The sequence below is a fragment of the Saccopteryx bilineata genome, chromosome 5, assembly GCF_036850765.1.
Source record: "Saccopteryx bilineata isolate mSacBil1 chromosome 5, mSacBil1_pri_phased_curated, whole genome shotgun sequence".
Lineage (NCBI taxonomy): Eukaryota > Metazoa > Chordata > Mammalia > Chiroptera > Emballonuridae > Saccopteryx > Saccopteryx bilineata.
The window spans coordinates 114,853,727-114,880,446 of record NC_089494.1 but is presented as its reverse complement, the minus strand read 5'-3'; the positions used below and the strand labels follow the sequence as shown (position 1 = coordinate 114,880,446).

Sequence of the window (26,720 nt, the reverse complement as noted above, 5' to 3'; positions counted from 1 at the left end):
CTCTTTGGGCATGCTGCTTGTGTAAGTAGTTGAGTCTAGAGTTGGTGCTGTCTGTCACCCACTGCCAGTAGTGTTGGCTCTAGTTCATCTTGGGTTGGTGTCAGAGGAGCTCTAAGCTTTTTTAATCACTGTGGAGTCACCCCCATGCTTGAGATTTGTGCCCAAAGAGAGTGCAAGGTCTCCTGAGAAGAGGGCAGTGATGAATGAGGGACTGTGGGCTCCAAACGGCAGTGCAGGGACCCACCAGCAGCCTGAGTCACTGGGGCAGTCTGGTGTGTACCTGCAGCCAGCACTGAGGACTTTGTGTTTCATAAATTCAAACACAAATTCTTGCACAGAACTTTTTTTAAGTCTAAAAAATTATAGGAGTGGAAGGAGTAATGTGAGAGGCTGAAATTCTGGGTTTGCTCCCAATGACTTCCTCACCTGGAGACACCACAAGTCCTAGCCTTTCTCCAGCCTCAATGCCCTCATCTGTGAAATAAGAATGCCAAACTGCCTGCTGCCTCAATGAGCACAGGGTAGTTGAGGACTTTACACACCTGGGACATTGCTCTGTGGTTGGAGACTTCTCTGGAAGTCCTTGTCTGGTGACACCTCTGCTCATCAACCTTCCCTACCTTCCTGTCAACTTGAGGGGGCAGAGGTGATTGTGTTTTGTTCCAGGACTCCATGGCTGTGCCTCCTGCACACAGCACCATCCTGGCACACAGTAGGAGAACACTCATATTTCTGACTGAAGGCACACATCCCTGGAACTTACCGTCCAAAGATTACTCTATCCTTTGGGGGCAAACATCCTTTCAAAATGCACTGTTCACTTCACCCAGAACTCAGGGGTCCCCCTGAGCTGCAAAGGCGGATGCTCTTGGGTCTTGTCTTCTGTTTTTATAGAACCTGTTTAGGTTCATGTCTCCCTTTGTTGTCAGAACATTTATCAGAGCTCAGCCATCTGACTGCCTGCTTGTCTCTTAAAGGCTCCCCTCCCCACCACCAGGTTTTGTTAATTTTGCTGTGAACAAAAAATATGGACAATACACCACTGAGAAAGTGAAAAGACAACACAAGGAAAGGGAGAAAAAGTTGGCAAGTCATGTACCCGATAAGGGGCTTGTTTCTAAGTATATAAAGAACTCTTACAACTAACATTAAAAGGACAACCTGCCCTGGCTGGATGCTCAATTGGTCAGAGCATCGTCCCAAAGTGCAGAGGTTGCTAGTTTGATCCCCGGTCAAAACAGCTTGATGTTCCTGTCTCTCTCGCTCCCTTCCTCTATCACTGAAAGCAATAATAAAAAAAAGACAAATAGCCTAAATAACCTATATAAAAATAGGCAAAGGGATTGAATAGACATTTCTCCAAAGAAGGTATGCAAATCATCAATAAGCATATGAAAAAATGTTCCACATCATTAGCTCCAGGGGAATAAATGCAAATTAAAACCATGAGATACCACTTCACATCCAGTAAGATGTCATAAATAAAGAGAAATAATATTTCCCTTTTTAATGTAGGCCGTAGAAAAATTGAAACCCTCACGCACTGCTAGTGGGGAGTAAAGGGGTACGGCCTCTGTGGAAGGGTCTGCGGCATTGCGAGCACCAAGCGGAGTTTCTAAGTGGTCCAGCAACCCCACTCCTAGGCATGTGCCAAAGAGAAAGGAAAACATATGTCCACACAAAAATGTGTACATCAACATTCCTAGCAGCGTATTCATAGTACCCCAAAAGTGGAAACAACCCAATGTCCATCAGTTCATGAATGGATCAACAAAATGTGGTCTATCCATCCAAAGAAATATTATTCAGCAATAAAAAGAAAGTACGTACCAAAGCATGTTACAACATGGATGAACCTTGAACACATTAAGTGAAAAAAGGTAGTCACAAAAGGTTACACATTGTATAATCTCATTTCTATGAAATGTCCAGACTGGGCACATCTACAGACAGAAGTAGATGAGCGGTTTTCAGGGAATGCGGGCGGGGGTTCAGGGAGAATAGGGAGCGAGTGCGGGTTTCTCTTTTAGAGTGATCAAAACGTTCTAAAATTGATGGTGGTGATGGTCCTACAGCTTTATACTAAAAACGCTGGATTGTATATTTAAATGGATGAATTATATGGTATGTGAATTATAACTCAATAGAGCTTTTATAAAAAGTATTGTGATCCCACAATACTTTTTAACAGCCTATTATAAACATGAGCAAATTAAGACTTTCAGTGAGAGCTTAAGGACTCTTCCTGAGCTTGATGCATGGCGTTTGTACATCAACATGGGTGGTTCTACAATCTTCCAAAGTTACTTCCTAATTTTCCATATGTTTGAGGCTTCTAAGCCCCATGACCTCTAGAAAAGTGAGGCTTAGGTAATCAACACTATTAACTGTTGTGGAGAGATGGTGCCACAGGCCAGCAGTCCTCTTGGCCTCTGAGGGCCCTGCAGCTTTTGCTCACACAGCTACTTGTCTGAACTTCACCTCATGCAAGCAGACAGCCATTCCAGGGACAAATGGGAGGCTGGCAGAGAAGGATACAGAGTTCTGAGGCCAACCCTACCAGCTCCGGGATGGGTCAGTGAGCAAGATAGACGTGTTTTGGTCAAAGGATGAGGGAAGGCATCATTTGCTAATTACCCAAATGGCCGAGGGCTTACAGAGCACCCAGTCTCAAATTTGGAAACCAGCTATAACCCTGAAACCACTGGGAGCAGCCTTAGGTCTATTTGTTCCCCTTGCACCACCCAATCACCCCTCAGGTAGAGAATCAGCCCTGAGAGCCAGCCACAAATGCAAGCTCAGAATGTGGACTCAGGAAAACATCTGCCTGTACTGGGATTACTCAGCATCAGTCTCCTCACTAAACTACAAAATAGGCCAGAACACAGGCTTCAAGGCAGCGGAGGTCATATTTCAGCCCTGCAACTTATTAGCTGGATGGCCTCACCAAGTCACTTTACCTCTCTGAGCCTCAGTTTCCTCATCTGGACAATAGAGTGATATTACTTACTTTAATGAGCTAGAGTCAGGATTATATGAGATAAGCCAAGTGCCATCGTCAGAGCCTATTAAATTCACTCATTTTTCATTTTGTTCCTCTCTGCCTAGGATTTTAAAAAACCTTTTGTCTGTTTAAAGCAGAAATAGATGCTCCTAAATCAATAAATGGTGTTCTCTTCTGAATGGAAGAACTTACTCTAGAATGTTCTAAAAATGTGCTCTGAGCTAATGGCCTGGAGCTTTGCACACTTCCCACCAGGGCAATTGAAGGAATTGACTAGCTGCTCTTTGAGACTCAGAGTGGGAAGAGGGGGCGGTGGGACTGGTAGGGGGTTAGAGTAGGGAGAGGTTCGAGGCTAGGGATAGGGCATCAGATGGTTTGGGATTTGGCCATGGGCTCTGTGAGCCCTCTGGGGGCTGCTAGTCCCAACATCTGGCTCCTTGCAAAGGACAGTCCTCATACCATTGGGGTCTCCGGGTGACCTTTCCTTGCCAGGAGCTCCAGCTCCCAGATCAAACCCATGCCAGCTTTCTATCTGCCTCCACACCCTTTTAGAGCAGCCCTTTCCCTGATGGAATTTCTCTCTTTCCTGTCTGCCTTCTCCCTTGATGGAAAGCTCTAAGAGGGAGGAATGGCATCAAACTCACTTTAGCAACCCCAGCATGTAGCCCAGTGTCTGGCACACATGAGCTCAAACTTGAGGGGCAGTGGAGTCATCTGGTGGCCTGATAAATGTGTTGCTAGGCTCTATCCCCAGAATCTCTGAAGCTGCTGGTCCCAGGACCACTCTTTGAAAACCACTGTAGTTGATGCTCAATAAGGTCTTGTGTGAGGCATGAATGAATCAACAAATCACTTGCAAGAATCACTCCGTATCTGACTTTTTTTTCCCTGGGTTCTTATACTTGGGTCTCTCTGAGCCCGCCTCCTTCTAAAGCCCTCCCTGACCCCCGGACCAGCAGCATCAGTGGTCTCTCCCTGTGTTTCTCCAGGTCTTGAGGGTCAGAGCTGGGTCTTTCTGAGGAGGAGAAGGCAGTCAGGGTCATGGCAGCATTGTTTGCTGAGCCAATGAGGCAAACACCCTGGGGACGCACCCATAGCCACTTCCTTCCTGAGCATAGGTCATCAGGCCCACTGTGGGCTGAGGGGGAACAGAGGAGTGGTGTGGGGAGACCAGAGTTCCTGGGGAACCCAGGAGCCCCCAGCACCCCAACTAGGGAAATCTTTACCAAAGACCAAGTTCCCTGGAATCGGCAAGAACTCAGAGGTCTGACTACATCCAGGACTCTTTCATGACCACAACTTGACAGCTGGGCTGGAAAGAACTGCTCACCGGAACAGGTCACTACGACCCATTACCAGCACGTAGGCAGGATGGTGGTCAGCGTCGGCTGGAAGGGGAAGGAGGAAGGCCAGAGGTCAGCACCAAGGCCGGGGGCTCGAGGCAGTGAAGTGAAGATGCTTACCACCCAGTATTCCCCGTGCTGCACAACCCCAGGGGGCGCCATTTATATTGTAATCCACATTGTGCAGTTTTATGCAATACTTGGTCTTGACAGTCTTTTTCCGAAACATTGCCTCATTCGTTATTCCCTGTGTACCTACTGTGTACCCAGCAAGAAGCAAGGCACGAGGGCCATGCAGGTGGCCAGAAGACAGCCTGTCCACGCAGGACTCTTGGATGGACCCAAGGCAGACTGCAGCAATGAGCAGGGTGCTTGACTGACGGGGAACCAGAGAGGAGTGACTGACTGCTGCCCCGTGAGGTCAGGGAGCTGGCACAAGGGGGTCGGGGCAGCCGTCTCCTCTTGGGCTGGTGAATCCAGCCAGGCTGGAGGCTGTCAGGCAGCAGCAGCTAAGTTTGCAGTCTCAGTGTCTGGGGTTGGGTAGCTTTCTTGCTTTCCAGGGACACGTGGAGCTGCAAACCTGGGACTACATAGTTTTTTGGTCTGTGGTTGCCCTGCCCTTCCCCTCTCCTGCCATAGTGTTGGTTTTCAGAATTTGGGCAGGGGGAGGTGTGGGTGCAGGGAAAGTGCCAGCGGCAGCCAGGGCACACAGGGGCAGCTCCAGGGGCTTCTGCCGAGGAGCTCAGCTGCCTCACGTGGTCCGATTCCTGGGTCTGGGGATGCAGGCTTCCCCTGCTTTGTCCAGCTAATGGGCCCCCTTTTCCAGGAATCCTCTGAGGGGGAAAGGAGCATCCTCCCCTGGCCCTCAGCAGTCTCTGGACCCCTAGGGTCTCTGGAAGTCAGCCTCCACTCCCTAACTGCTGTGTGAGGAGGGTCATGCAACTATTCCCTGAGCACGGCCAGTTCTGCTATGGGCCAGCTCCATGTAGAACCCCAACTTTTTAAGAGTCCCTGACAACTCAAAAGGCTGGTCCAGGCAGCCTGGGAGCACCTCCTGGCTTCCTCCTGGGCCCTCGTCCTCGGGGACTCACTCTGCACTGTCATGGTACCATTGACTATACACCCTGGTTCACTCCTCTGTCACGCTTCCAAACTAGGGGCTTCTTCTTACTCGTTTCTATGTCTCTAGCAACCAACCTGGGCCTGGCACCAAGTAGTACTCAATAATGTTGTAGCTTGAATGACTTCGGTGCTAGATGCTGTGCCGAGGGCAGAGTGTGCTTGTGAGTCCTGGCCTTTCTCCCCGGGACCTAGCTTGGGCCCTGCTGTACCAAGGTAATTAAAAACCATGAGCTTCTAAATGCTACTGTAGCCTGGCAATGTTGTTAGACCTGGACAGGCATTTCTGTATTTGATTGACTTAATAACACAGAAGATGAATAATGCAGATGTGTTTCAACACAGCAGAAAAACAGAAAACACAAAAGGATTCATGCATCTCTGACCTGCGTGGGAAATCAGACACCACATCTGAGGCCTGTCAGGTGCAGCCTAGTCTGTGGTACCCATGGAAGGAGGCTTCAGGGAGGCTAGGTCAATGGCTCCTGGCCCATGATCTTCTAAGCCAGGGGTAGCAGCCATTCGGAGGAGCCTGTCCAGTCTCCATTAGGCAGGTTATTCACAGGCAGGTGAGACTCAGCTATGGCCACTCACAGATAGCCTCCTTGGCCTCTCCTAACTTAGTCCTGACTGATCTACAGGCTCGTCAGTGGCCAACGTATGTTGGCCTTTATTTTCTGCTGAGGTCATAGACTTAATCTTTTTTGCCTGCAAAGTCTCTTCCCTCTAACTGATGAAATTCAAGGTCCAGTGGTTTAAAACCACCTCCTCTGTGAAGCCCTATCCCTATCTCTTATTTGGGCTAAGATTAATTCCCTCTTGCTGGCCCCCTTTCCCCTAAAGGTCCAAGGGGAAGGGCTGGTGGTGGGGTCGCTGCCCCCATAATCTCCATCACCCATTTCCACTTGCTAATTTTAGTATTAAAGTTAATAGCCTTTGATATAATAATCCACACTTCCCAGTGACGTAAATGAGTAACAGCTTCTGGAAAATCTTTCCCATTTTATGATCTGAAATGAGCAGCCTAAGTAGAAAGCAGACCCTTTACTGTGCAAAAAAAGCGGCTGTCAGAGAAGTCTCCTAGTTTCCTCTTCCTGCTGAAATCCTGGGCCGCCCCAGGGCTATGAAGGTCCAACTTCCCCCTCAGAGAGGCAGGCAGCCAGCAGGCCACATCCCAGCTCACTGGGAGCGTCTGGCACATGGCACAGCAGCAGGGATCCAGAGTCACCAGAGGGGAAGCTACTGTGAGGCCAGGCCAGACTCACACGCGGAGAGATGCTGACTGTGGAATTATCCACTCAGGGTTTGAGGAGTTCAAAGCTATCATTACTTCCATTTTGCAGATGAGAAAACTGAGGCCCAGTTAAGACTTCTTTAAGGCCCCAAAGTTGGCTTTGCCCTAGTCACGTCCAGTCCCTGCTTTTAAGTGACTTTCAGGGTGGTGAGGGCAGGCAACCTGCAGCCATGGGCATGAGTTATAGCCGATCACCTGGTCCACATGGGGCTCCTGGGTGGTCTGCTCCTTCCTCTTGCTCAGCTACCCGAACACATACTTTCTAGCCCTCTTTCTCAGGCTGTTTCTGCCAATCTGGGTCCCTCTCTCTCCTAGATGCCAAACCATGGCAGCCTGGGCCCTAGGCCCTCCTTTCCTCCTGGGCTCAGGGGCTTAGGAGGCAAGAAGGAGGCTCTGCCTGTGTCCTCCTCTCCCCTGTCCCCACAACTGACGAGAGGAGAAACAAGATAGAGGATGCTGGTCTCAAACCAGAGCTTAAAAGCTGGGTGATAGCCACATACATCTTAATTGATGCGTTTCTATTTTCTCTGTGGGTATGCTCCCTTTCTGATGGGCTCTCACACACATTTCACTGTGATATTTCTTGTAATACTGCCTGGAATTGTTATTTGGACATCATAAAAAAATCATTATATTTTTAAAAGGAAGGCTGAAAAGTTTCTACAAAAGATAATACAAAAATCTCAGGCACACACAGAAATGCACACGTACCAGCCAATCCATGCACAATACACACACATGCAAGTTTGGTCTGACAGAAAAGAGAAGTTTATTACCACACCATTTTGCAAAACAGAAGTGAATGCATAATTTATAAGGCTTTTTGCAAACATCTAGAATTTCTAACCATTCTAGAAAAATCTGGTCAATCACTTATACAGCAGCCATTCTGTGATAAACCAAGCTAGAAATGGTTACCAATAAATAAAATGTACAATTCCCAGTAAGACTGCCTTCCATGGAAATGCGTCACAGACACGAATATATTTTTCCTTTCACACACGAGGCCCTATAGCACATGGCGCTTACTAACTGAGGGCATGGTGTGTGACAAATTCTTGAATCCTGTACTTTGAAAAGGCTACTGATTTAATGTTTCAATGGTAATACTTCCCATTTTACTTTGGTAAGAACGTCATTATTTCTCTGTCTTTGCTGCCAGTCCCAACACGGCAGCACCTGAATTGAGGCCATGCTGCCCTTGTCCTTGGGATCTCGAAGTGACAGTGAGCAGGCCAGGGGCTGGCAGGGCTGGTGGGAGGGAACCGTGCACTCCCATCTGGGATCTGTGCCCTAACCAGACTTACAAGAGGCTGGCACAACATGTGGCCAATGCAAGGGTTTGAAGTGCCAGTACTTAACTCCACTGTGACCTAGGCCACCCTTCCTGCCCAGGTATCCTTCTGACCTGTGGACAGCCTGACTTTTGTTTTGAAAGCAGGATTCTAGCTGACCCTCGGTAAAGCCAGTAGGCAAGGCCACCATCACAGCCACCTGGCCCATGCAGGTTCGCATTGGATTCAGACAGTCGGTAATGAATGAACAAACTCTGCACAAACTGGCTTTTCCTTCAGCACTCCTTGGCTGCTTCTTCTGGCCTCCTCCACGTGGCCTTTCTCTGCTTTCCTCTCTAATGCTAATCTCAGAAACTGAGAGAGCAAGCTCCTGGTCTGCGGTCTGCCCCACTGTATAGTGCAGAAATCAAAACTTTTAATCCAATATACAAAATGGGGAAGTATCTGATTCAAAGTCCACCCCACATCAAAAAGGGTGGGAAAGGCTTAATCCTAAAACCAAGCCCCAGGCTACAAGGATCCTGCCTGCCCACAGCCTGCCCCCAACACACATTAATATAATCACGCCCATCCCAAGCAATCACCTGGGCCTGGACTTCCATGTGGGCAGCACTATCTTTAACAAAGTGAGCATAATATATTTTATCTGCCCAACAGCCCCAGAAGGCGAGGACCTCCCAGGGGCTGGGACATCGAGAGACCACCCTCCTCAACCTGCAATTCTGTTCCTGGCCACAGAACTGGCCGCGGGTGTGACCGGTTACAGAGTACACTGTAAGAGCAGGTCTGGCTTGATACTTCCTGTTCAGGGAAGAAACCTCACTGGTGATAAGTAATGGCCTAGGTTCAAGTCTGTTTGCACCAGGAATTAAAGCAGGACGGGCAGCAGAACCTGGGACGCATAAAATAAATAAATGTCACCCAAGGCAGGACAGACTGCCTCACCACAGGGGTGTGTGAGCGCATGAGAGAAAGAGAAAAAAAGCGGGAAAGGAAGAGGTGCGTTTATGCTTCAGTGTTTGTACAATGCTTGGTGTTTATACAAAGCCAAACATAATGGGGACAGAAAGTGGCAATTTATCAATTGCTGTGGAGATAATTTATTGCAATCACTGTGGCTATCACAGGCTTAGTGATGATTCTTTCTGCATTTTGTGCCAACAAAGGTTTCCTTGTTGTCTTTACCTCCTAGTCAATGCCGTGGTGGGGAGAAAGACAGAGACAGCGCTGTCACAGGGCAAAGCATGACGGGCATGTGCTTGTCTGCTGCTGAGGGCTTTCTCAGGTGACCAGAACCCACCCTGGCAGCACAAAGGGAGGCCAAAGGTTTGCAGACTTCTGTATCATTAAAGTAAGTCATGCCAAGTTCAGTCTTAGGACAAATATATTAGATTGTTTTCAACTTGTTTGAAAACTGGTAATCTTGGAAAATGGTAGCTCTGAGTAACTGGGCATTTGATAAGCAGAATATACACCACAGGCTCCAGACATCTTTCCTCTGTTATTACAACAGAACAGGGCCCAGGTGATCCTGATTGCTGAGGCCCCTGAGTGTGCTCGCTTTTGCTCCACAGAACCCTCTGTGAGCAGAGGTACTCCTGAGCCTCCCGGAGCCCAGCACTGTCCAGCACGCACAGACCGACTCCTCCATAGCTCGTCTTCCACTTTCAGTCCTTTTGGTCCCCGCTGCTCCCCACTTCGGCCAAGGCCGTTACCTGCCCCTGAAGTCCTGGCATCTTCCTGGCTACCCAAATCCCCCTTTCCTGAAGAGCCACCTGAACCTCTGGGCATTCGGGCACTGCCCAGAGCCCATAGCCCACAGCCAGCTCTCCCGGCTCTGAATTCAGAGACGTAGCTGTGTTTGCTGGTGGATCTAGTTAGGCAGACCTGGCTGTGAATTCAAGTTTGGTGATGTACCAGTCCTGTGGCCTTGGACAGGTTACTCTCCTTCTCTGTTGTGATAATTAAATAAAACAGTGAACTTTAAAGCCCCCAAACCCACACCTTAGAACTGCTCTTGTTTACACACGTCCTGTGCTTTGCTCTGAGCCTGGACTCTTCTCTGCTGCCTGGTCACATGCTGTATCATCTCTCAGCTTCCCAAATAGACTCTAAGCACAGGACCTGTGCGCCCTCCCCACTTGTGTATCTACAGTCCTGCACAGCATACTTTGCTCAGTGGGAGGTTGGCAGATGCTTTTTGGGCAAACGAGACTCAGGCAGTGAACACTGGTCACTCTCTGTTCCTCTCAAAGCCTCTGGGTGGTTGGTCCTTCTGGAGAAACCGCCCTGTCAGGAAACCACGCCTCCTTCTGAAAGCAAACCTTCCAGGCACAGTGGACAGGGCTCCAAGAGCACCCCCTGCAGTCGCTGGCGTCGTCCACATCAGCTGAGATGCTGGTCCCTTGGGGTTCTCACTGAGCCTTTAGCTGTGCCCTGAGCTCCCCAATCCTGGGGACTCCCCTTCCCCCTCACCATGGACAGCTGCACCAGGTCAGAATGTTCAAGAAGAGTTGTAGAAAGGTTATGGGAAGACTAAAAGCAGCCCTTCCAGGTCTCCAATCTCCAGCCTTCTGGTCCAGGAAGCACCCCAGTGTCCATCACAATCCTTAGTGCCCTGGCCCAGCACGGTCCTAGTTCCCTCCCTTGCAGTTGCTACCATACTTTTGGCCAGCCTGGAGCCCTCTCCTTGGAGACACAGAGGGCTTGGTCTCACCTCCTGCACTGCTCAGCCCCACACCCAGGTTGTGGCTGATTTGCTGGAAGTGGTGACTGACCCCATCCCCACACCAACTGTGTCCAGTGCACTGCTACTAACCTGTGTGCAGGCCCCTCGGACTCCAAGAGGACCGCTCTGGTGACGGCCAGGCCACAAACGTCAGACGCTATAGTAACAGATGCCACAGTAATAGGTGTGTGTTATTCCATCACAGATGCCAGCACACCAGCATCAGGAACCTGCCGTCTACACATAAACTGAGCTGGCCACTCCATCAAAGAAAGCTTCATGGGCCCATCCGTCAGTTCCCATGTTACTTTACATTTACCTGAGACTGATTTATACTTGGGCCTATTGTTTTTTACAGTTTAATCTCCTAATCTGATAGCTCCAAAGGCTTAAAAATGTTCTGTTTCTTAGTCCCCACCTGGTTCTCCTAAATCTGAAGAGGAAGACAAAAATAAGTTACTGTGTGATTGCAGGACAATTAGTGCGCATCTGTTGCATGCTCTGCCAGGTGACAATGGTGATTTATGAGAAAGACTGATTGAGAAGAGCTAAGCATGAGGTAATTCTCCAGTGACAGTGTTCCGCACCTGAGGAGAAGGGACACGTGCCCTGGGTTGAAGTGACAGAATATTATGTTCTCATATAAATTAGCAGTCTCAGATCCAGTCCTGCCAGCAAGCATAGCAGTCAGTACCTCCCGCTTAGCGGGGAGCTGTCTCTGGTTTTGAATCCTGGCTCGCCTCAGCTGTGGGACCTGGGCCTTGGGGATGCCAAGATCCCTACTTGTATTTAGAAATAAGTGGAGGGTGTGCGCTTTTCACAGGGTTATAAATGACAACCAACACTCACCCTGCCAAGAGTGGGACTCAGCCAAGTCTTGAGTGCCTCACCAAGTTGGCACTCAGTAAATGTTTGTTAAATGAATAAATGAGGCAGAATTTGGACAAGCATATCTATAGTTAGTGATTAGGAGCTGCAAGTTTGGGGTCGAAAGAATAGATTGGAGTCTTATGTATTCTTGGGAAACTTAAATGATTAAGAGTTGGAAGGTTCAAATGTGCTCACACATATAATATGCTCGGCCCAGGGAATGATGGGGGGAAGCTGAGTGTTCAGTGATGACGATGATCACTTCAGGTGGGATGGAAGTGATTCCCATGGCATGCTGGGGATGGGAAGGGCTGGCATGCAGATGCCTGAGATCGGTAGGAGGTCAAGTTGGACAGGTATGTAGGCCCAGTTGCAGAAAGAAGTGAGGCTTCTGTACACAAACCTTTGAAAACCACTTACAGTGGCCTTTCCCTACCTCTCTCCAAGTTCTGTAATCTCCACAGTCTCCTAGAATGGGACAGGGTTGGCAAGGGTAAGGTGAGTGAAACAGAAAGGCACTCACCCCCTCCAACCCCCAGAAAGAAGGGAAAGAGCCAGCTTGGCCTTGGCTTTTAAAAACGGCTAAAACTGGCAAGCTTCTTTGTTTTATATCAGGAGATCCATTCTTGGTCCAGATGCTAGAAAGCAATTTCATGGAGTGCTTAACTTGTGCAGCTCAGACTGCCCAGCCCAGGAAGACCTGCCACCATGCTTGGTGGAGAAAGAGGAAGGGTGGCTCCAGCCTCTGTTGGGGCCCAGGGAGCCTCGTACCACTGCACAGACTGCTTCCCAGCCTACCTGAACATCACCTCAGCCTGCTGAGGTTTTATGAAGCGGGAGGTACACATTTCTCCCAGTGTCGGAGACACAGGCCAGGACACTGAGCAAGGAGTCTTGAGGCTGGGCCTGAGGCCAGCTCTGCTACAGAGAAGAGGACAATGGATGCCACTCTCTGGGCCTTACTTACCTTCTCCAGGGAACTGAGGGGTTCAGACTAGAAAGTCCCAGCTGATTAATACCCAAACCCTGGGAGAAGGGGGAGGGATCAGATATTTTCTGCACTCCTAAAAGCACTGCCCTTCATGTAATTAATTCCCTAGGAAGGCATTATTGTCCCCTATTTATAGGAATATCAGGTGCAAAGCCCTTAGCAATGTTTTACAGATGAAGAAACAAATTCAGAGAGCCGAGCACTCTGCCAAGGTTATCACATGGCAAAGAGCTGGAGGTATGCACACTTGGGTCCCTCTGACTCCAAAGGCAGACGCCTTTCCCTATAGTCAGTCACTTTCACTTTTTAACTATGCAAAGCCCTACCCAGTACTGTGATAAGTCCAAAGAGGGAAGAGCAACAGGGCAAAGGCAGGAAAAATGAACAGAAGAGGAATTCATTCCAGGCATCTCTAGGCTGGAGAGATGTGGTCCCAGTGTGACCAGGCCGGATCCTGGGGAGCTCAGCAAGCTTGAGGCTGGCTGCCCAACCCCTAACTCCCTGATGGCTCTGTAGTCAGTGTCATCCCATGCCAACTCCAGGCCTTCTTCCCGAGTTGCCAGGCTGAGGCCACTTGTCCACCATTTAAGGCCTCCTTCAAGGAAACCTTCTCTACCCCAAGATGCCCCCTGCTCCACTAAATCCACCCATGCCACAGATACTGACATGCCAGCTCCTCTGCTGTGCACTGGGGACAGAGATGGGTATGGAGATGAAGAAAACAGGTCCCAGGTGATCTTGGTTGGGGGATTCACGCTGTAAACTTGGATTCTGTCAGCTGTGGGTAGGACCTAGGTATCTGTATTTTTAACAAACCATGTAGGTGACTGAAGAGACACACCAAAGTAAGTCTGTGACTAATCTGGCTTCCAGCACTTGCATTCTTTGGGCTGCCACAGTCCTCTGAGAACATGCTCCAAGCCTGCTGAGCTCCAAGTCAGGCTGTATACAAATCCTCTTCTACAACTGGCTACCTGTGTGCCCTTGCAAATTGCCCATGCTCTCTGAGGCTCTGTTTCCCCATCTTTAACTAGATAATAATGGTGCCTTCCTGTCCTGAGGATTGACAGGGATAGAGTGTAAAGCAAGCTGCTTGGCATAGATAAATGCATAATAAATGTCTGCTATTAATTATGTCATCACTGCACTCTGATGGACCAAAGAACTTCCCTGGAGGTATTTCGAGAACCCCCACATCTGGAGCCTGTCTCAAAGGCAGCCCTGGACACCTGGGAGGCCTCGCACAGCCCTCCGCCAGGGCTCCAGAAGGAGCTGCCTTCATTATCAGCCCCGATCCTGCCTCCTAGTGCCTGAACAACATATAGTGGTGGGCAAAGGTAGGTGTACAGTTTTAATACAAATAATAAACTATGTTTCGCGTACTTACAAGTGTAAACTTACTTTTGCCCACCCCTATATTAGCTTAGCGTACCCTTCCCTTCAGTTACCCAAAGTGACCAAAGTTCCAACCACACGTGTCTTTGAGCAGACTATCCCAACTTTCAGGAAGAGGTAAGTTTGCCGGGCAAGAACTCCGCGGGCAGTGCCAGCCTCTTACCGACCTGGACGAGAAGGCGGGGAAGACCCAGACCACTGCCGCGACCCTCCCTGTGACAGGCCGGCCAGAGCGGCGGGAACATAGGACCAGTCAACTCTGCGGGTCCGCGGGAGGAGCGTTCGCGCTGCATCGAGGGGTCTCCCGGATGCCGCCAAGTGCGCGGAGCGCACCGCACCCTACGCACCTCGGAGGCGCCGGCGGTTTGCGTCTCTGAGGAAGGAGGGCGCCCAGGACCCGGGCCCGCGGCCGCCGGGCGCACGTGGCTCGGTCCCCGCGGCCGCGGTCGCCCGCATACTTGTGGCAGCTGCTGGCCTCCACGCGGCAATTGAGCAAGGGGGCAACGGGGCAGCCGCCGAGCCACGGGTCCGGGGGCAGGGCGCAGCCCATAGCCTCGCGACGGTCGGGGAGACGGGTCACTCACCTCTTCGGATCCTCGCTCCAGGGAGCACCGGCAGCTGAAGACTCCGCGGCGGAGGCGGTGGCCTGGACCGAGGCTCCTCCTCCTCACCCCGCCCCGCCCGGCGGCCCTGCGGGGAAGGTGGCTGCCGGCCAGCCCGCTGCCGCTTATCCGGCTCGGCCACCGCCCCCGGGGCGGAAACCCGGGAGCTGCCGGGTCCTCGCTATCCGCTGGGCGCTGTAGCTTGGCGGCGGCGACAGCCAATGACCTTCCGCTGGCCCAGTATTAGGAGCCCGTCCTGCAGCTTCCTGACCCGCGCCATTCCCTCCCCCGCCCGGGTTAAATTGTGCCTTAATTCGGAACCGCCTGTTAACCAGAACGTGGGGGGGGGGGGGGCGTGGAGGCCGGAGTGACTTCGGAGACCTGTTCTGTTACTCTGAGGGACACCTCAAATCCATGTCTATTATTCCCCTCCCCCCCCCCCGCACACACACGCATCTATTTCATCACGACTTTAAGTGGCAGGCACAGATAGTAAGAGGCCAAGGTGCCAGGGTGGATCTGGCTTCCTTCTTTTCTGCAATGGAAGCGGGCAGCAAGGTCCCTCAACAAGGTTGAATCCCCAGGCCTTGTGGTCTTGTCACATATCTGTCCCTTGTCCACCCTTAGAGCAGACCTTTGATCCTTTCCAATAGTTCTGAGGTTTCAAGGCCTTTGGGCTTCCAGGAGCTGTGGGCACTCGGGAGCTGGCCACTGGGTCCAGATTTCTGAACTCCAAACCAGCGCTTGCTTCTAAGAAACTGCCTCTAACTAGCCCCGCGGGCTGCCTCCTTCCCCTATGCTGACAGCATCACAGCCCAGCAGTGAGGGGGATATCTTCTGGGAAGCTTCCTAGAGATGTGTGTCTTCATCTGAGGCCCTCTCACCCAGGGTGCTACTGACAGTTTATTCCTCTGCCTGTACAGGTGAGGACATGAGGGCTCTGATGGCTAGTTAGGCACCAATGTCACTCATCTTCTGGGTGGCTGATTGGGAGTTATCTGACCCCCCCCGCCCACACATACACTTTCTGGAATATTGCTGGGGTGCATATTCTACTAGCCTGTTATAGAGCTTTAAATTACTCCAGGGAGCCAACTGTGCTAGAGAGATAAGCCCTAACAGTGGTTATCTGGACCCTGAAGCCAGAGGCAGGGACGTTGAGCCTTAGGAATGGCCCCACACTGGACCTCAGAGAGCACAGTGGGGATGAAGAGACAGAGTTCTGACATCTCTGTGGTTGGACTGCTGCTTTAAGGGGCCTCTCCTCCACCCTCTGTCCCACCAAGACTCACCATGAGCATCTGCTTTCTCACCACCATCGGTTTCCTCCTGTCTAAAATATCTTCTCTTCCCAGCTCTGTACTGCCTGGTTCCAAGGCTAAGATTCTCTCCCCTCTTCTTCAAGGACCCTCCTGCCCCACCCTGTCTCAGGGCATCACCCTCTCTGAGCTCCTTTGGCTGTTCTTATAGGTCTTTTATCCATTCAGCACTCAGGGAGCCCTGTAATGCCACACAATGTTTCAAGTGCTGGAGACACAGGTGCCTATTGCCTGGTCCCTGCCTTCAGATGGTGAGTTGCCTCAATAGTCGGTTATAAGTTTTAGGAAGGCAGAAACCAGTTCCTTGCCCCCTTCAGTGCCCCTAGCATGGTACCCTGCACAGAGTAGGTGCTCTCTAAATACCTTTTCTAGCTGATAGGGATCTCTGTGTGTCCTTCCTGCTATCCTTCCTGCGACTACAATGGGTGGCGCAGGAAATAGAACTTGGGAACTGAAGGTGCTAACAGGATACTTGGAAGGGTCCTTGGATCTATCCAGCATTCTTCCCAGGAGGCCAGGTGGGCATCTTTGTAGGGTTCCCCATGAGCTGGAGAGGGAGATCTGAAAGCTGGACTGGCAGAGGTCTGTCCATAAGTAGGACATGGTGAGTAATCACACCCCAGGCATATAACTGTCTTCTCTCATAGAAATGTGAGCTCCCGCAGGGCAGGAAGTTTTTCCTATCTCATTCACTTTTGTATCCTGAGTGCCTAGCAGATAGTAGGTGCTCAGTAAATAGTTGTTGAATGAATACAGTCCCATTCTCACCCTTCTCCGTTCCATCAGCATCTCTAGGAAGCTTCCCTCATGGCTCCCGCCCACTTGTGGTCTCCTCCCTTACCTGCCCAAGAGCTAGCAGGGTGCTCTCTAGAGCAGGTGCTCAGTGCACACACAGATGTGTGTTTACACCTGGAGTTGCTGAATATTCTCCTTATGGAGCCCATAGCTGTTGGTCTCCTCAGAGTTCCTTTTTTCCTAAAAACAAGGCTAGCCTTTTGGCTAAGAGGACAGGAGCATCCAGGATGAGAATCTAGAATCATCTGCTTGGGTCAGAGAGGAGAGGGTTATTGTTCCCTCTCAGCTTCTCAGACTGATGCAGCATTTATATTCTGGGACAGAGCATATCCATTTCACAAAATAAATACTCTTAATTGACTATTAAAATGAGATGGCCAGGAGAAGCTGTGTGCCCTGATGTACTCTGACAGCACTGGCTGGGAGCCAGGCTGTGTGGATCCAGTTCTGCTCGGCCAGGGCAGCAACCCTAGGGAAGGGGCTCTTCACCTGAGCTCACCCCTCCTCTCACCCAGGCATGGTGAGACTTCTCCACATTTGGGCACAGGGAGCTGCTCCTCTGTGGGAGGGAGGAGTAGATCTGCAATTTTCTTCTTCCTCCCTCCCTCCTTCCCTCCTTCCCTCCTTTCCTCCCTCCCTCCCTCCCTCCCTCCCTCCCTCCCTCCCTCCCTCCCTCCTTCCTTCCTTTTTTCCTTCCTTCCTTCCTTCCTTCCTTCCTTCACTTTCAAGTGAGAGGAGGGAGATAATGAGACAGACCTTCTGCATGTGCCCTGACCAAGATCCATCTGGCAACCCCTTTCTAGGGCTGATGCTCAAGTCAACCAAGCTATTTATAGCACCTGAGGCTGACATTGGTACCAATGAGCTATGCTCAGCACCCAGGTGACATTAAAGCCAATGGAGCCGCTGGCTATGGAAGAGGAAGAGGGAAAGAAGAGGGAGAGGAGGGGTGAAGAAGCAGATGATTGCTTCTCTTGTGTGCTCTGACTGGGAATCAAACCTGGTACATTCATACACTGGGCCAATGCTCTATCCACTGAGCTAACCAACCAGAGCCTTCCAATTTCTTGACATAAGAAATGTCCAGACCTGTAGAGAATTTTTATAAGTGTATTTGAACCAAACTGAGGACAATTGCTAGGAAGCAATATCTCAATGGACTGAGAAAATGCCATGGAGAATGGCAGTTTTGTAGCTTATTTTATCTACAGAATCAAACAGGAGATGTAAGAGGGTTACATGAAGCCCATTGGTGGTAGATTAAGGGATGGGAAAAAGTTAGAAGGGAATCTCTGAGATTGGATAAAGAGTCAAACAGAGACACATCTTTTACATTGATGGGCATGGGATAGTTAACAACATTCGCAGCACACAGAGATGGTATGTGGGGCACAAGATAACCATGAGGGGCTCTGGAGTCTCCTGCTTTGGTGGGAAGTGGAGCCCTGAGTGGTTTGGAAAAGGAGATTACTTTTTCTCTGGCCAGATGGCTCGGTTGGTTAGAGCACTATCCTGAAGCACAGAGGTTGCTGCTTCGATCTTCAGGGCACATACAGGAACAGATTGATGTTTTTGTGTCTCTCTCCCTCCCTCCCTTCCTTTCTCTAAAGTCATTGAAAAATAAACATTAAAAAGAAAAAAGGAGATTACTCTGAGGTTTCAAAGCTATGTTATCAAGGATGTAAAAAGACAGTAGAGGAGCTCTGACCTTTGTCAAGGAAGCTATAGGTATAAGATGTGACAACCGCCATTGCTTGCTTTTAATTGGGAATTTTTATTTATTTTAATTTATTTTTTAATTTTTATTGATTATTGGGGTGACGTTAGTTAATAAAATTATATAGGTTTCAGGTGCACAATTCTGTATGACATCACCTGTGCTCCGTATTTTACGTTCCCTCCCAAACTCATCTTCCGTCACATATCTCCCCGTGTACCCTCCTGCACCTCCCCCCCACTGTTCCTTTAGTTAGGAAGTTTTACTTTCAGACCATCCAATGTGGTTACTCTAGGTTTCTAAGTTTGCAAGGCCTTCCATGCAGGCCTGTCCTGAGCTTGCCAAGTTTATTATGTTGCCCCTTTTTTTGCCCACAAATTCATGGTGATTTGGGCAAACTGAGGGGTTGTGTCTGCCATTGTGATGACTCAATGGGTTAAGCCACGTTAGAAGCTCCCAGCGCTGAGGCAGTGTGAGCTACAGGAATGGTCTGGGAAGGAGGGGCACTGACTGGGTGGGGAGACAGGCTGGCAAAAGTGTGCTTGGGACCTGGGACTTAAGCTTACTCTGTTTTCACAGGGCAACTTATTTTGAAACAGGGCACTAGGGTATGCCCACCCAGACATCAAATCTCCCTGTACCCTAGAGCAGGGGTCCCCAAACTTTTTACACAGGGGGCCAGTTCACTGTCCCTCAGACCATTGGAGGGCCGGACTATAAAGAAAACTATGAACAAATCCCTATGCACACTGCATATAACTTATTTTAAAGTAAAAAAAAAACAAAAAAAAAAAACAGAACAGGAACAAATACAATATTTTAAATAAAGAACAAGTAAATTTAAATCAACAAACTGACCAGTATTTCAATGGGAACTATGCTTCTCTCACTGACCACCAATGAAAGAGGTGCCCCTTCCGGAAGTGCGGTGGGGGCCAGATAAATGGCCTCAGGGGGCCGCATGCGGCCCGCGGGCCATAGTTTGGGGACCCCTGCCCTAGAGTTTGGTACTCTGGTACTCTACTTTGCATAAGGCTGTCCTACTTCTGGTCCTCAGCTGAAACATGAACTCTCCGGAGAGGAAAAGTTCTCTGAGCTCAGAGAATGAGGAGCTGCAATTCCTCTGAAGATTGACCTGTGGTCAGCACAAGAGTGCGGAGAAGGTTTGAAAGGCAGCGGCTGAAAGGGGAAGGTGGAGAAAGAACTGAGGGTGAAGTGAGCAGAAGCAACCTTATTTCTAGGTTGCTCCCTGGCACATAGTAGGTACTGTTGATATAAAAACGTCCAAACCTATAGAGAGTTTTTAGAAAAATTCATTTGATCTCAACAGAGATCATGCCAAGAAGCAAGATCTAAACAGATTGAGAAAAATATTTCCTAGAATGACTTTGTCTAGTTTGTAGATTTTTTTTTATCCATTTGGAATTAAGGAGGGAACTAAGGAAGATTACATAAAGATAGGAGAAAGCAAAGTCAGATTAGGTTACAGGATAGTTAACAAGATCATGTGCTCTCCTGAGGGTGATTTTGCTTGAGGGATCTGAAAAGAAGCATTTTGAAGACGTGTTAACCTAGATCAGCAGTTCTCAACCTGTGGGTTGTGACCCCGGCGGAGGTCAAATGACCAAAACACAGGGGTCACCTAAAGCCATCGGAAAATACATATTTCCAATGGCTTTAGCCTCTGAGAAGCCATGCTACCGTCTGCAGCAGCGCTATTCAGCTTGAATGCACGCCGTTATGGACGTGAGTTCCAAACTGAATGCCTGCGGTCATGCGCAGATGTGATTGCATCATCCCTCCGGGGCCTAAGGGGCGGGGGAAGCAGGGGGAACGCTCCACAGTCCATAGCAGCGCATTACGTGTGTCCGGCGCTTGCTGAGGTCATCAGTGGGCGGGTGCAGCAAGCACCGGAGGACAGAAGCCTAGGAGGCGGGGAGGCAAGAGGCAGAGAGCCAAGAGAGCCTGCGAGACAGCCTTCTGGTGTAAAAAAGGTTAATAATGTAAAAACAGTACACACACCATACACACAATACTGTGTAAGTGTAAGGTGCTTTGTGTGTAATCATTACACAGTACACAAAGCAGCTTACACTTACACAAAGCACCATACATTTACACAGTGTGAACTACATCGGTCTTACACTATCAGAGACCACTATAAGATGTAGTTCACACTGTTCCCCAATGTATAATTATCTCCCATATCTCCCACTGTTTTCCCATATTCTGAATGAGGAAAGTGCTGAAATCAGCGGTTTCTGGCATTGAATCCACCTCCTATTGATTTCATTGGGAGTGCGGCAGATTTTGTGGAAGAGAGCTCCCGAGAATCTCGGGTTACCACACAATCCGCCACAGCCTCCTTTTGATTTCAGTAAGAGGTGGAGAAATGACAGTTTCCGACACATTTCTTCCTCCTATTCAAGTCAATGGGAGGCCGCAGCAGATTCCGCTCAAATATAGAGCATGTTGCTTAATTTTTTCTATGCTAGAACTTTTCCTAGAGCAGAAAAATTCCAAAGGTGGAACCCGCCACCCCCAATAGACTGAAAGAGGCCTCACACTGAGGAATCTGCTGTGCGGATTCTGCAGTGTAAACGATCTGACTCCTATAGAAGTCTATTGGGGGTGGCAGGTTCCACCTTTGGAATTTTTCTGCTCTAGGAAAAGTTCTAGCATAGAAAAAATTAAGCAACATGCTCTATATTTGAGCGGAACCTGCTGCGGCCTCCCATTGACTTGAATAGGAGGAAGAAATGTGTCAGAACTGCATTTCTGCCGTACAGGGGATCTCTCTTCTGCGGAATCCACGGGTCTCCCATTGAAGTAAATGAGATGTGGATTCCACCGCAGAAACCGCTGCTTTATAGTGTGAAAGAGCCCTGAAAGATACCATGCTGTGCAGAAACTGCAGTGTATCCTATGACGTAGTTCACACTGTTCTATATAGAAAACTTGCCACTAATCTGGAAAAAAACCAGATCCATTAGTTAAGCAGCTATTTACAGGATGGTAGCCCCAATACACTAGGTAAGGAGGTCCATTAGTAATAAATATTTCTCAATATATAATTAAATATTGTTTTTGTGATTAATCACTATGTTTAAATTATGTTTGATTTGTAGCAATGAGAATACATAATGCATATCAGGTATTTACATTCCGAATCATAACTGTAGCAAAATTACAGTTATGAAGTAGCCACCAAAATTATTTTTTGGTTTAGGGTCACCGCAACATGAGGAACTGTATTGCAGGGTCACGGCATTAGAAAGGTTGACCACTGACCTAGATGCACAAATTAATGGACAGGACTTGCTTCAGGCAAAGATAAACTTTTACTAGGGAAGTTATAAGCCTAAGGTATGGTTTATCCACCATGAATTGCCCAGTTAGGAATTTATGATCCGCTCATCCTGTGAAGTTACTTTCTGTAGAACCTCGTTTTTGTCCACAGTATTTAATAACTTTTTGCATAAGATCAAGTGCCTTGGCTTGTGACTAGGCCAGTGGTTGGCAAACCGTGGCTTGCGAGCCACATGTGGCTCTTTGGCCCCTTGAGTGTGGCTCTTCCACAAAATACCACGTGTGGGCGCTACCTCACCTATATAGAATGTACCTACCTATATAGTATAAGTTTAAAAAATTTGGCTCTCTAAAGAAATTTCAATCATTGTACTGTTGATATTTGGCTCTGTTGACTAATGAGTTTGCTGACCACTGGACTAGGCCATCAATGGCCAATGCGAATGTAGAAAGCTGGCCCAGCACTCCCAGGAATCACTTAGTGATTCCAGGGGCAGGTCCTTCTTGTGTGTCTATGGTAGCATTGCATTCTCTTTCACTTAGGGGAGATTGCAAAGACACACAACTACAGAATTCTGGGCCTTAGCCCCTTGTTTCAAATATGATGCACATGTTGCCCTGGGAGATTTTTGTTTTAAGTGAGAGGAGGGAAGATAGAGACAGACTTCTGCATGTGCTCTGACTGGGATCCAACTGGCAGCCCCCGTCTGAGGCTGATGCTCAAATCAACCGAGCTATCTTTAGTGCCCAGGGCCAGTGCTTGAACCAGTTAAGCCACTGAGTGTAAGAGGGGAAGAGAGAGAGAAAGGGAAGAGAGAGGGGTGGAGAAGCAGATGGTTGCTTCTCACGTGTGCCCTGACTGGGGATCGAACCCAGGACTTGTGCATGCCAGGTCGATGCTCTATCCACTGAGCCAGCGGGCAAGGGCTACCTGGGAGCTTTTTAAATTGCAGAGTCTCAGACCCACCCCAGAGCTCCTGAATCAAAAATCACATATTTTAACAAGACCAGCCAGAGATTATATGTACATTAAAGGTTTAGAAATGTTGGTCCACAGTGCAGATGAGGAAACATACACCTCCTTGAGCCTCGAGGCCCAGGTAGATAGCCTATGCTAGACCACAGTCATCTCATGGGGTTCTATTTTAATACTGTGTGTATGCTTTGTTTTCTCAAAGGTCCATATGAACCAAATAGCCTGATTTAATCTGCTTCTGAATGTTTATAAACATGGAGTAAAGGACTGTGTCCTTCATAATACTCAATGTCTATTATACAAAACTTCAAGAAAAAAATACAAGACTAGTATGCTTACTACTTTCTAATAACTGATATTGTTTCCCTTTTTAAAAAGATTTTATTTATTGATTTTAGAGAGAGAGAAAGAAAGAAAGATGGAGGAAGTTGAGGAAGTTGAGGAAGTTGAGGAATCATCACCCTTAGTTGTTTCTTTGGGCAGGCCTGGGGTTTGAACTGGTGACCTCAGTGCTCGATGCTCTAGCCACTGCACCACCGAGGTCAGGCATGTATTATTTCCTCTTTTAGCATGGTGTTTATCATCCTCAGACCCATATTCATGACTATATTAACCTTATCAAATGTATTAAGTTCTACTTTATTTTCCCTCAGTCCATGATTTTTTTCCTTTATTTTGAGGGTACGTTTATTAAAGCTGGAAACAGTGAAATAAGGAAGAGCTTAGGATAGAAGAAGCAGCAGGAGACAGCCTAGTGGGCTGCTCTTGTTGTAGGCTAGTGAGCCATGTGGGGCTGTGGACTCACTGAGAAGAAACTCACAATGACAAGTGAGTCCAGGTGGGGCTGCTCTTGTTGTAGGCTAGTGAGCCTTGTGGGGCTGTGGACTCACTGAGAAGAAACTCACAATGACAGAAGGGAGCCCAGGTGGGGCTGCTCTTGTTGTAGGCTAGTGAGCCATGTGGGGGTGTGGACTCACTAAGGAGAAACTCACAATGACAGAAGGGAGCCCAGGTGGGGCTGCTCTTGTTGTAGGCTAGTGAGCCATGTGGGGCTGTGGACTCACTGAGAAGAAACTCAAAATAACAGAAGGGAGCCCAGGTGGGGCTGCTCTTGTTGTAGGCTAGTGAGCCATGTGGGGCTGTGGACTCACTAAGGAGAAACTCACAAAGACAAGTGAGTCCAGGTGGGGCTGCTCTTGTTGTAGGCTAGTGAGCCATGTGGGGCTGTGTGGACTCACTGAGAAGAAACTCACAATGACAGAAGGGAGCCCAGGTGGGGCTGCTTTTAACTCATTGGAAAGTCAGAGAAAAGGGGGCCTTGGAGACAGGTTCAGGGGATAAGCCCAGGACGAGCTGCTGCTTCCCACTGCTCCCCTGGTTGCCAGTCTTGTGGGGCCCTAAGAATGTAGAAGATGCACACTTGAGAGGGAAGAAAGGTGTGGGCGTGCTGATTGGAGGGGGAGAGGAGTGGGGCACGCCAGTCCATGTTTTTTGTGTCTAGTATACTATTAGCCTTATTGTTAAGCTTCTTTTCTTTGTCTTTTTTTTTCTTTCTTTTGTTTTTTTTTTTTTAATAAGCTCTCTTAAGTTGCTTTTTAAAACAGCCAGTTGTTTGAGTAAGATAAACTGGAAACATCTTGGTGCTGTAGTAGCAAGTCCTCTTTCCCTTTGGTGGACATCACCCTTTCCTGGCAGAGCCAGGGCATGACACATCCTGTGCTGGGTTCTGTTTGAGACGAAGATGGAGGGGTTGGGAGAAGGAAGTGGCCCTGGACTTCTACCCAGAGCTACTGAGGTAAGAAAATCCAACCAGCTAGGGGTCACTTTGAGACAGGCCAGTAATCCAGGGCAAGGAGGATAGGGAAACTGAGACAGATATTTAAACAACCAAGCAGTTTACAGCCATCCAATAAATTGCAAAATACTGTCTCCCCTAACCAAGGACACTTAAGAGTAAATGGTTTACACTGCTCCTCCCCAACCAGAGGGTAAACAGCTTAGATCACCCTGCTCAGAGAGATAGTGGAAGTTCAGTCTGTGCCGGTTGTGCCAGCCACACCCCAGGACACGTGAAATCAGGGGAATAAATCTCATTTGGGCACATCAGCATAAAGATGATGATTATTCTATTGAGATCCTCCCCTAAAACCTCCCCTAAACTCCCAGCCTGTAAAACCCTGAAGACCAAGGCCCTCTTCCTCTGGGGAGCACACCTGAGCTTTTCCCGCCTCCCACCACCAGGCCATTACCTTTGCTTTTCTCTCTCCTAAGCTCCAAGGCCCTTCTTCTGCCTCAGTACCTTGCCTCCTGAGCCTTCGTGGCCCAGCTGGCTCACTTCTGCCACCTCTGTGACTTTCTAAATCAACTTTCCCTCATAATTTGAGTTCCTGGCTCTGAATTCTTCCTTTGCTGAACTGAAGATCCGACTTCACCTACAACCACTTGGGGTGCTCACTCTGTGCCCTTCCGAGCTTCCTCCATGCATATCAGCCCCCTTCTCACCTGGTTGGGGGTCCTTTGTGTGAGGGGACTCTCCACAGCCAAGGGCAGGGGCTTGTTCATCAGCGGCTTCTGCTGCCATCTCTAATGAGCTGCTCTTTCTGCAGCGGGAACCCCAGCAGGGTGGCCCCTGCTCAGTCAGCACACTGTGTGGGCTGAGGAGGAGCCAGCTGAGAATGCTCGAGGGCAGGAGGGTCACAGCCTGGCCCAGCGCAGGTGGGGTCACTGGCGTCAAGGCTCTGTGCAAACACACCGCTTAGCCTACATCCCTCCAGGCCTGGGGATGTGTTTCAACCTTGCTCAATTCTGTTTCCTGGGTTTCCAAGGGGAGCAGAGTTTGCCACCCCAACTAGGTCTCTTTGGGGGTGTTGATTATTTTAGGCAGTTTAATTTTAAGAAAAAACACATGGGAGAAGTCCTGAAAGTCAGAGTTACTTCTTGTAAAAAACATTCACATCTGTCAGGGAAATATCCACCTAAAAGTGTGGTTCCCTCTCTGTGCCAGGCCGACTTCACTGTCATGGAGAAGTGGGCCTGCTTGACAACCTTACCCTTGTATACTGTGCTTTTCCTGGTCACCTCCCATAACTGACTCTCCACCCACAACATCATCTTTGTCCTTAGCTGAAGGTGGTATTTCAGGTGGTGGCTTCAGCCACTTTGGGGTGTTCCTGGGTCTCTCCCATGTACACAGGAGTTACACGTGTTATTCAACTTAAATGTGTTTTTCTACTGTTAGCCTGCCTCGTGTTATTTGATATTAGCCCAGCCAGGATAACCTTGAAGGGTAGAGGATAATTTTTCTTCCCCAGCAGAGGTGAGGGTAGGGAAGTGACATTTGCTGACCGCCCACCTTGCAGCAAGCGCTGTGCTATGTTCCGTTACCCCATTAAGCCCCGCCCAGACCCCCGCCAGGGCGGTGGAATCCGCCCATCTTTCAGATGAGGAAAGCGCTCACTGAGCATCAGTGAGGAAGTGGCAGAGCTCGGATTTGAGCCAGGTCCTCTTGGCTCCCAGATCTTTTCACTTCCTCTGCCTCACTAGGTGGAGGGCTCCTGCGGGTCGTGGCTGACACCCTCTTAGTGCCAAGGACAGGAGCGAGTGTGGTGTGAGGGCAGAGCAGGGACAGTCCCTGTGTGTGACCAGGTGAACCAGGGGAGTCATTTTCCAAAATGCTTCTCACCATGCTCCCTAGCCCTGCCCAGGTGCCATCCCACCAGCGGCCCCCAGCCTCTCACAGGTGTGGCCACCTGATATTTTTACAGCCTGGAGCAGGTCTGTGGAATGTCAGGTCGGTCTTCAAGAGTCTTGTTCTCTCTGCCATGCTGCCTGATCTCACTGACATGCACACACGTGGGCCATCTTCCTCGAGCCGTCTTCAGGCATGTGCTGGTCACTGGCAACATGTGAGAAGCGGGTCCACTGGAAAAGGTAAGGGAGACCATGGCCCAAGGCCTGCTCTCT

General features: G+C 49.2%; 1 protein-coding gene across 3 annotated transcripts in view; it reads right to left on the bottom strand.

Moving 5' to 3' along the window:
• The window catches only part of STEAP3 (STEAP3 metalloreductase), a 65,650-nt gene extending 40,276 nt beyond the window's left edge, over positions 1-25,374 (bottom strand). Inside the window, exon 1 of one of the 3 annotated variants that reach the window (XM_066280719.1) lies at positions 25,260-25,374. In XM_066280719.1, the coding sequence (XP_066136816.1) occupies positions 25,260-25,338 (79 nt within the window). In that variant the 5' untranslated portion in view covers positions 25,339-25,374. The other 2 variants (XM_066280720.1, XM_066280718.1) reach the window with 2 other exon arrangements.
• Positions 25,375-26,720: the final 1,346 nt, after the last annotated feature.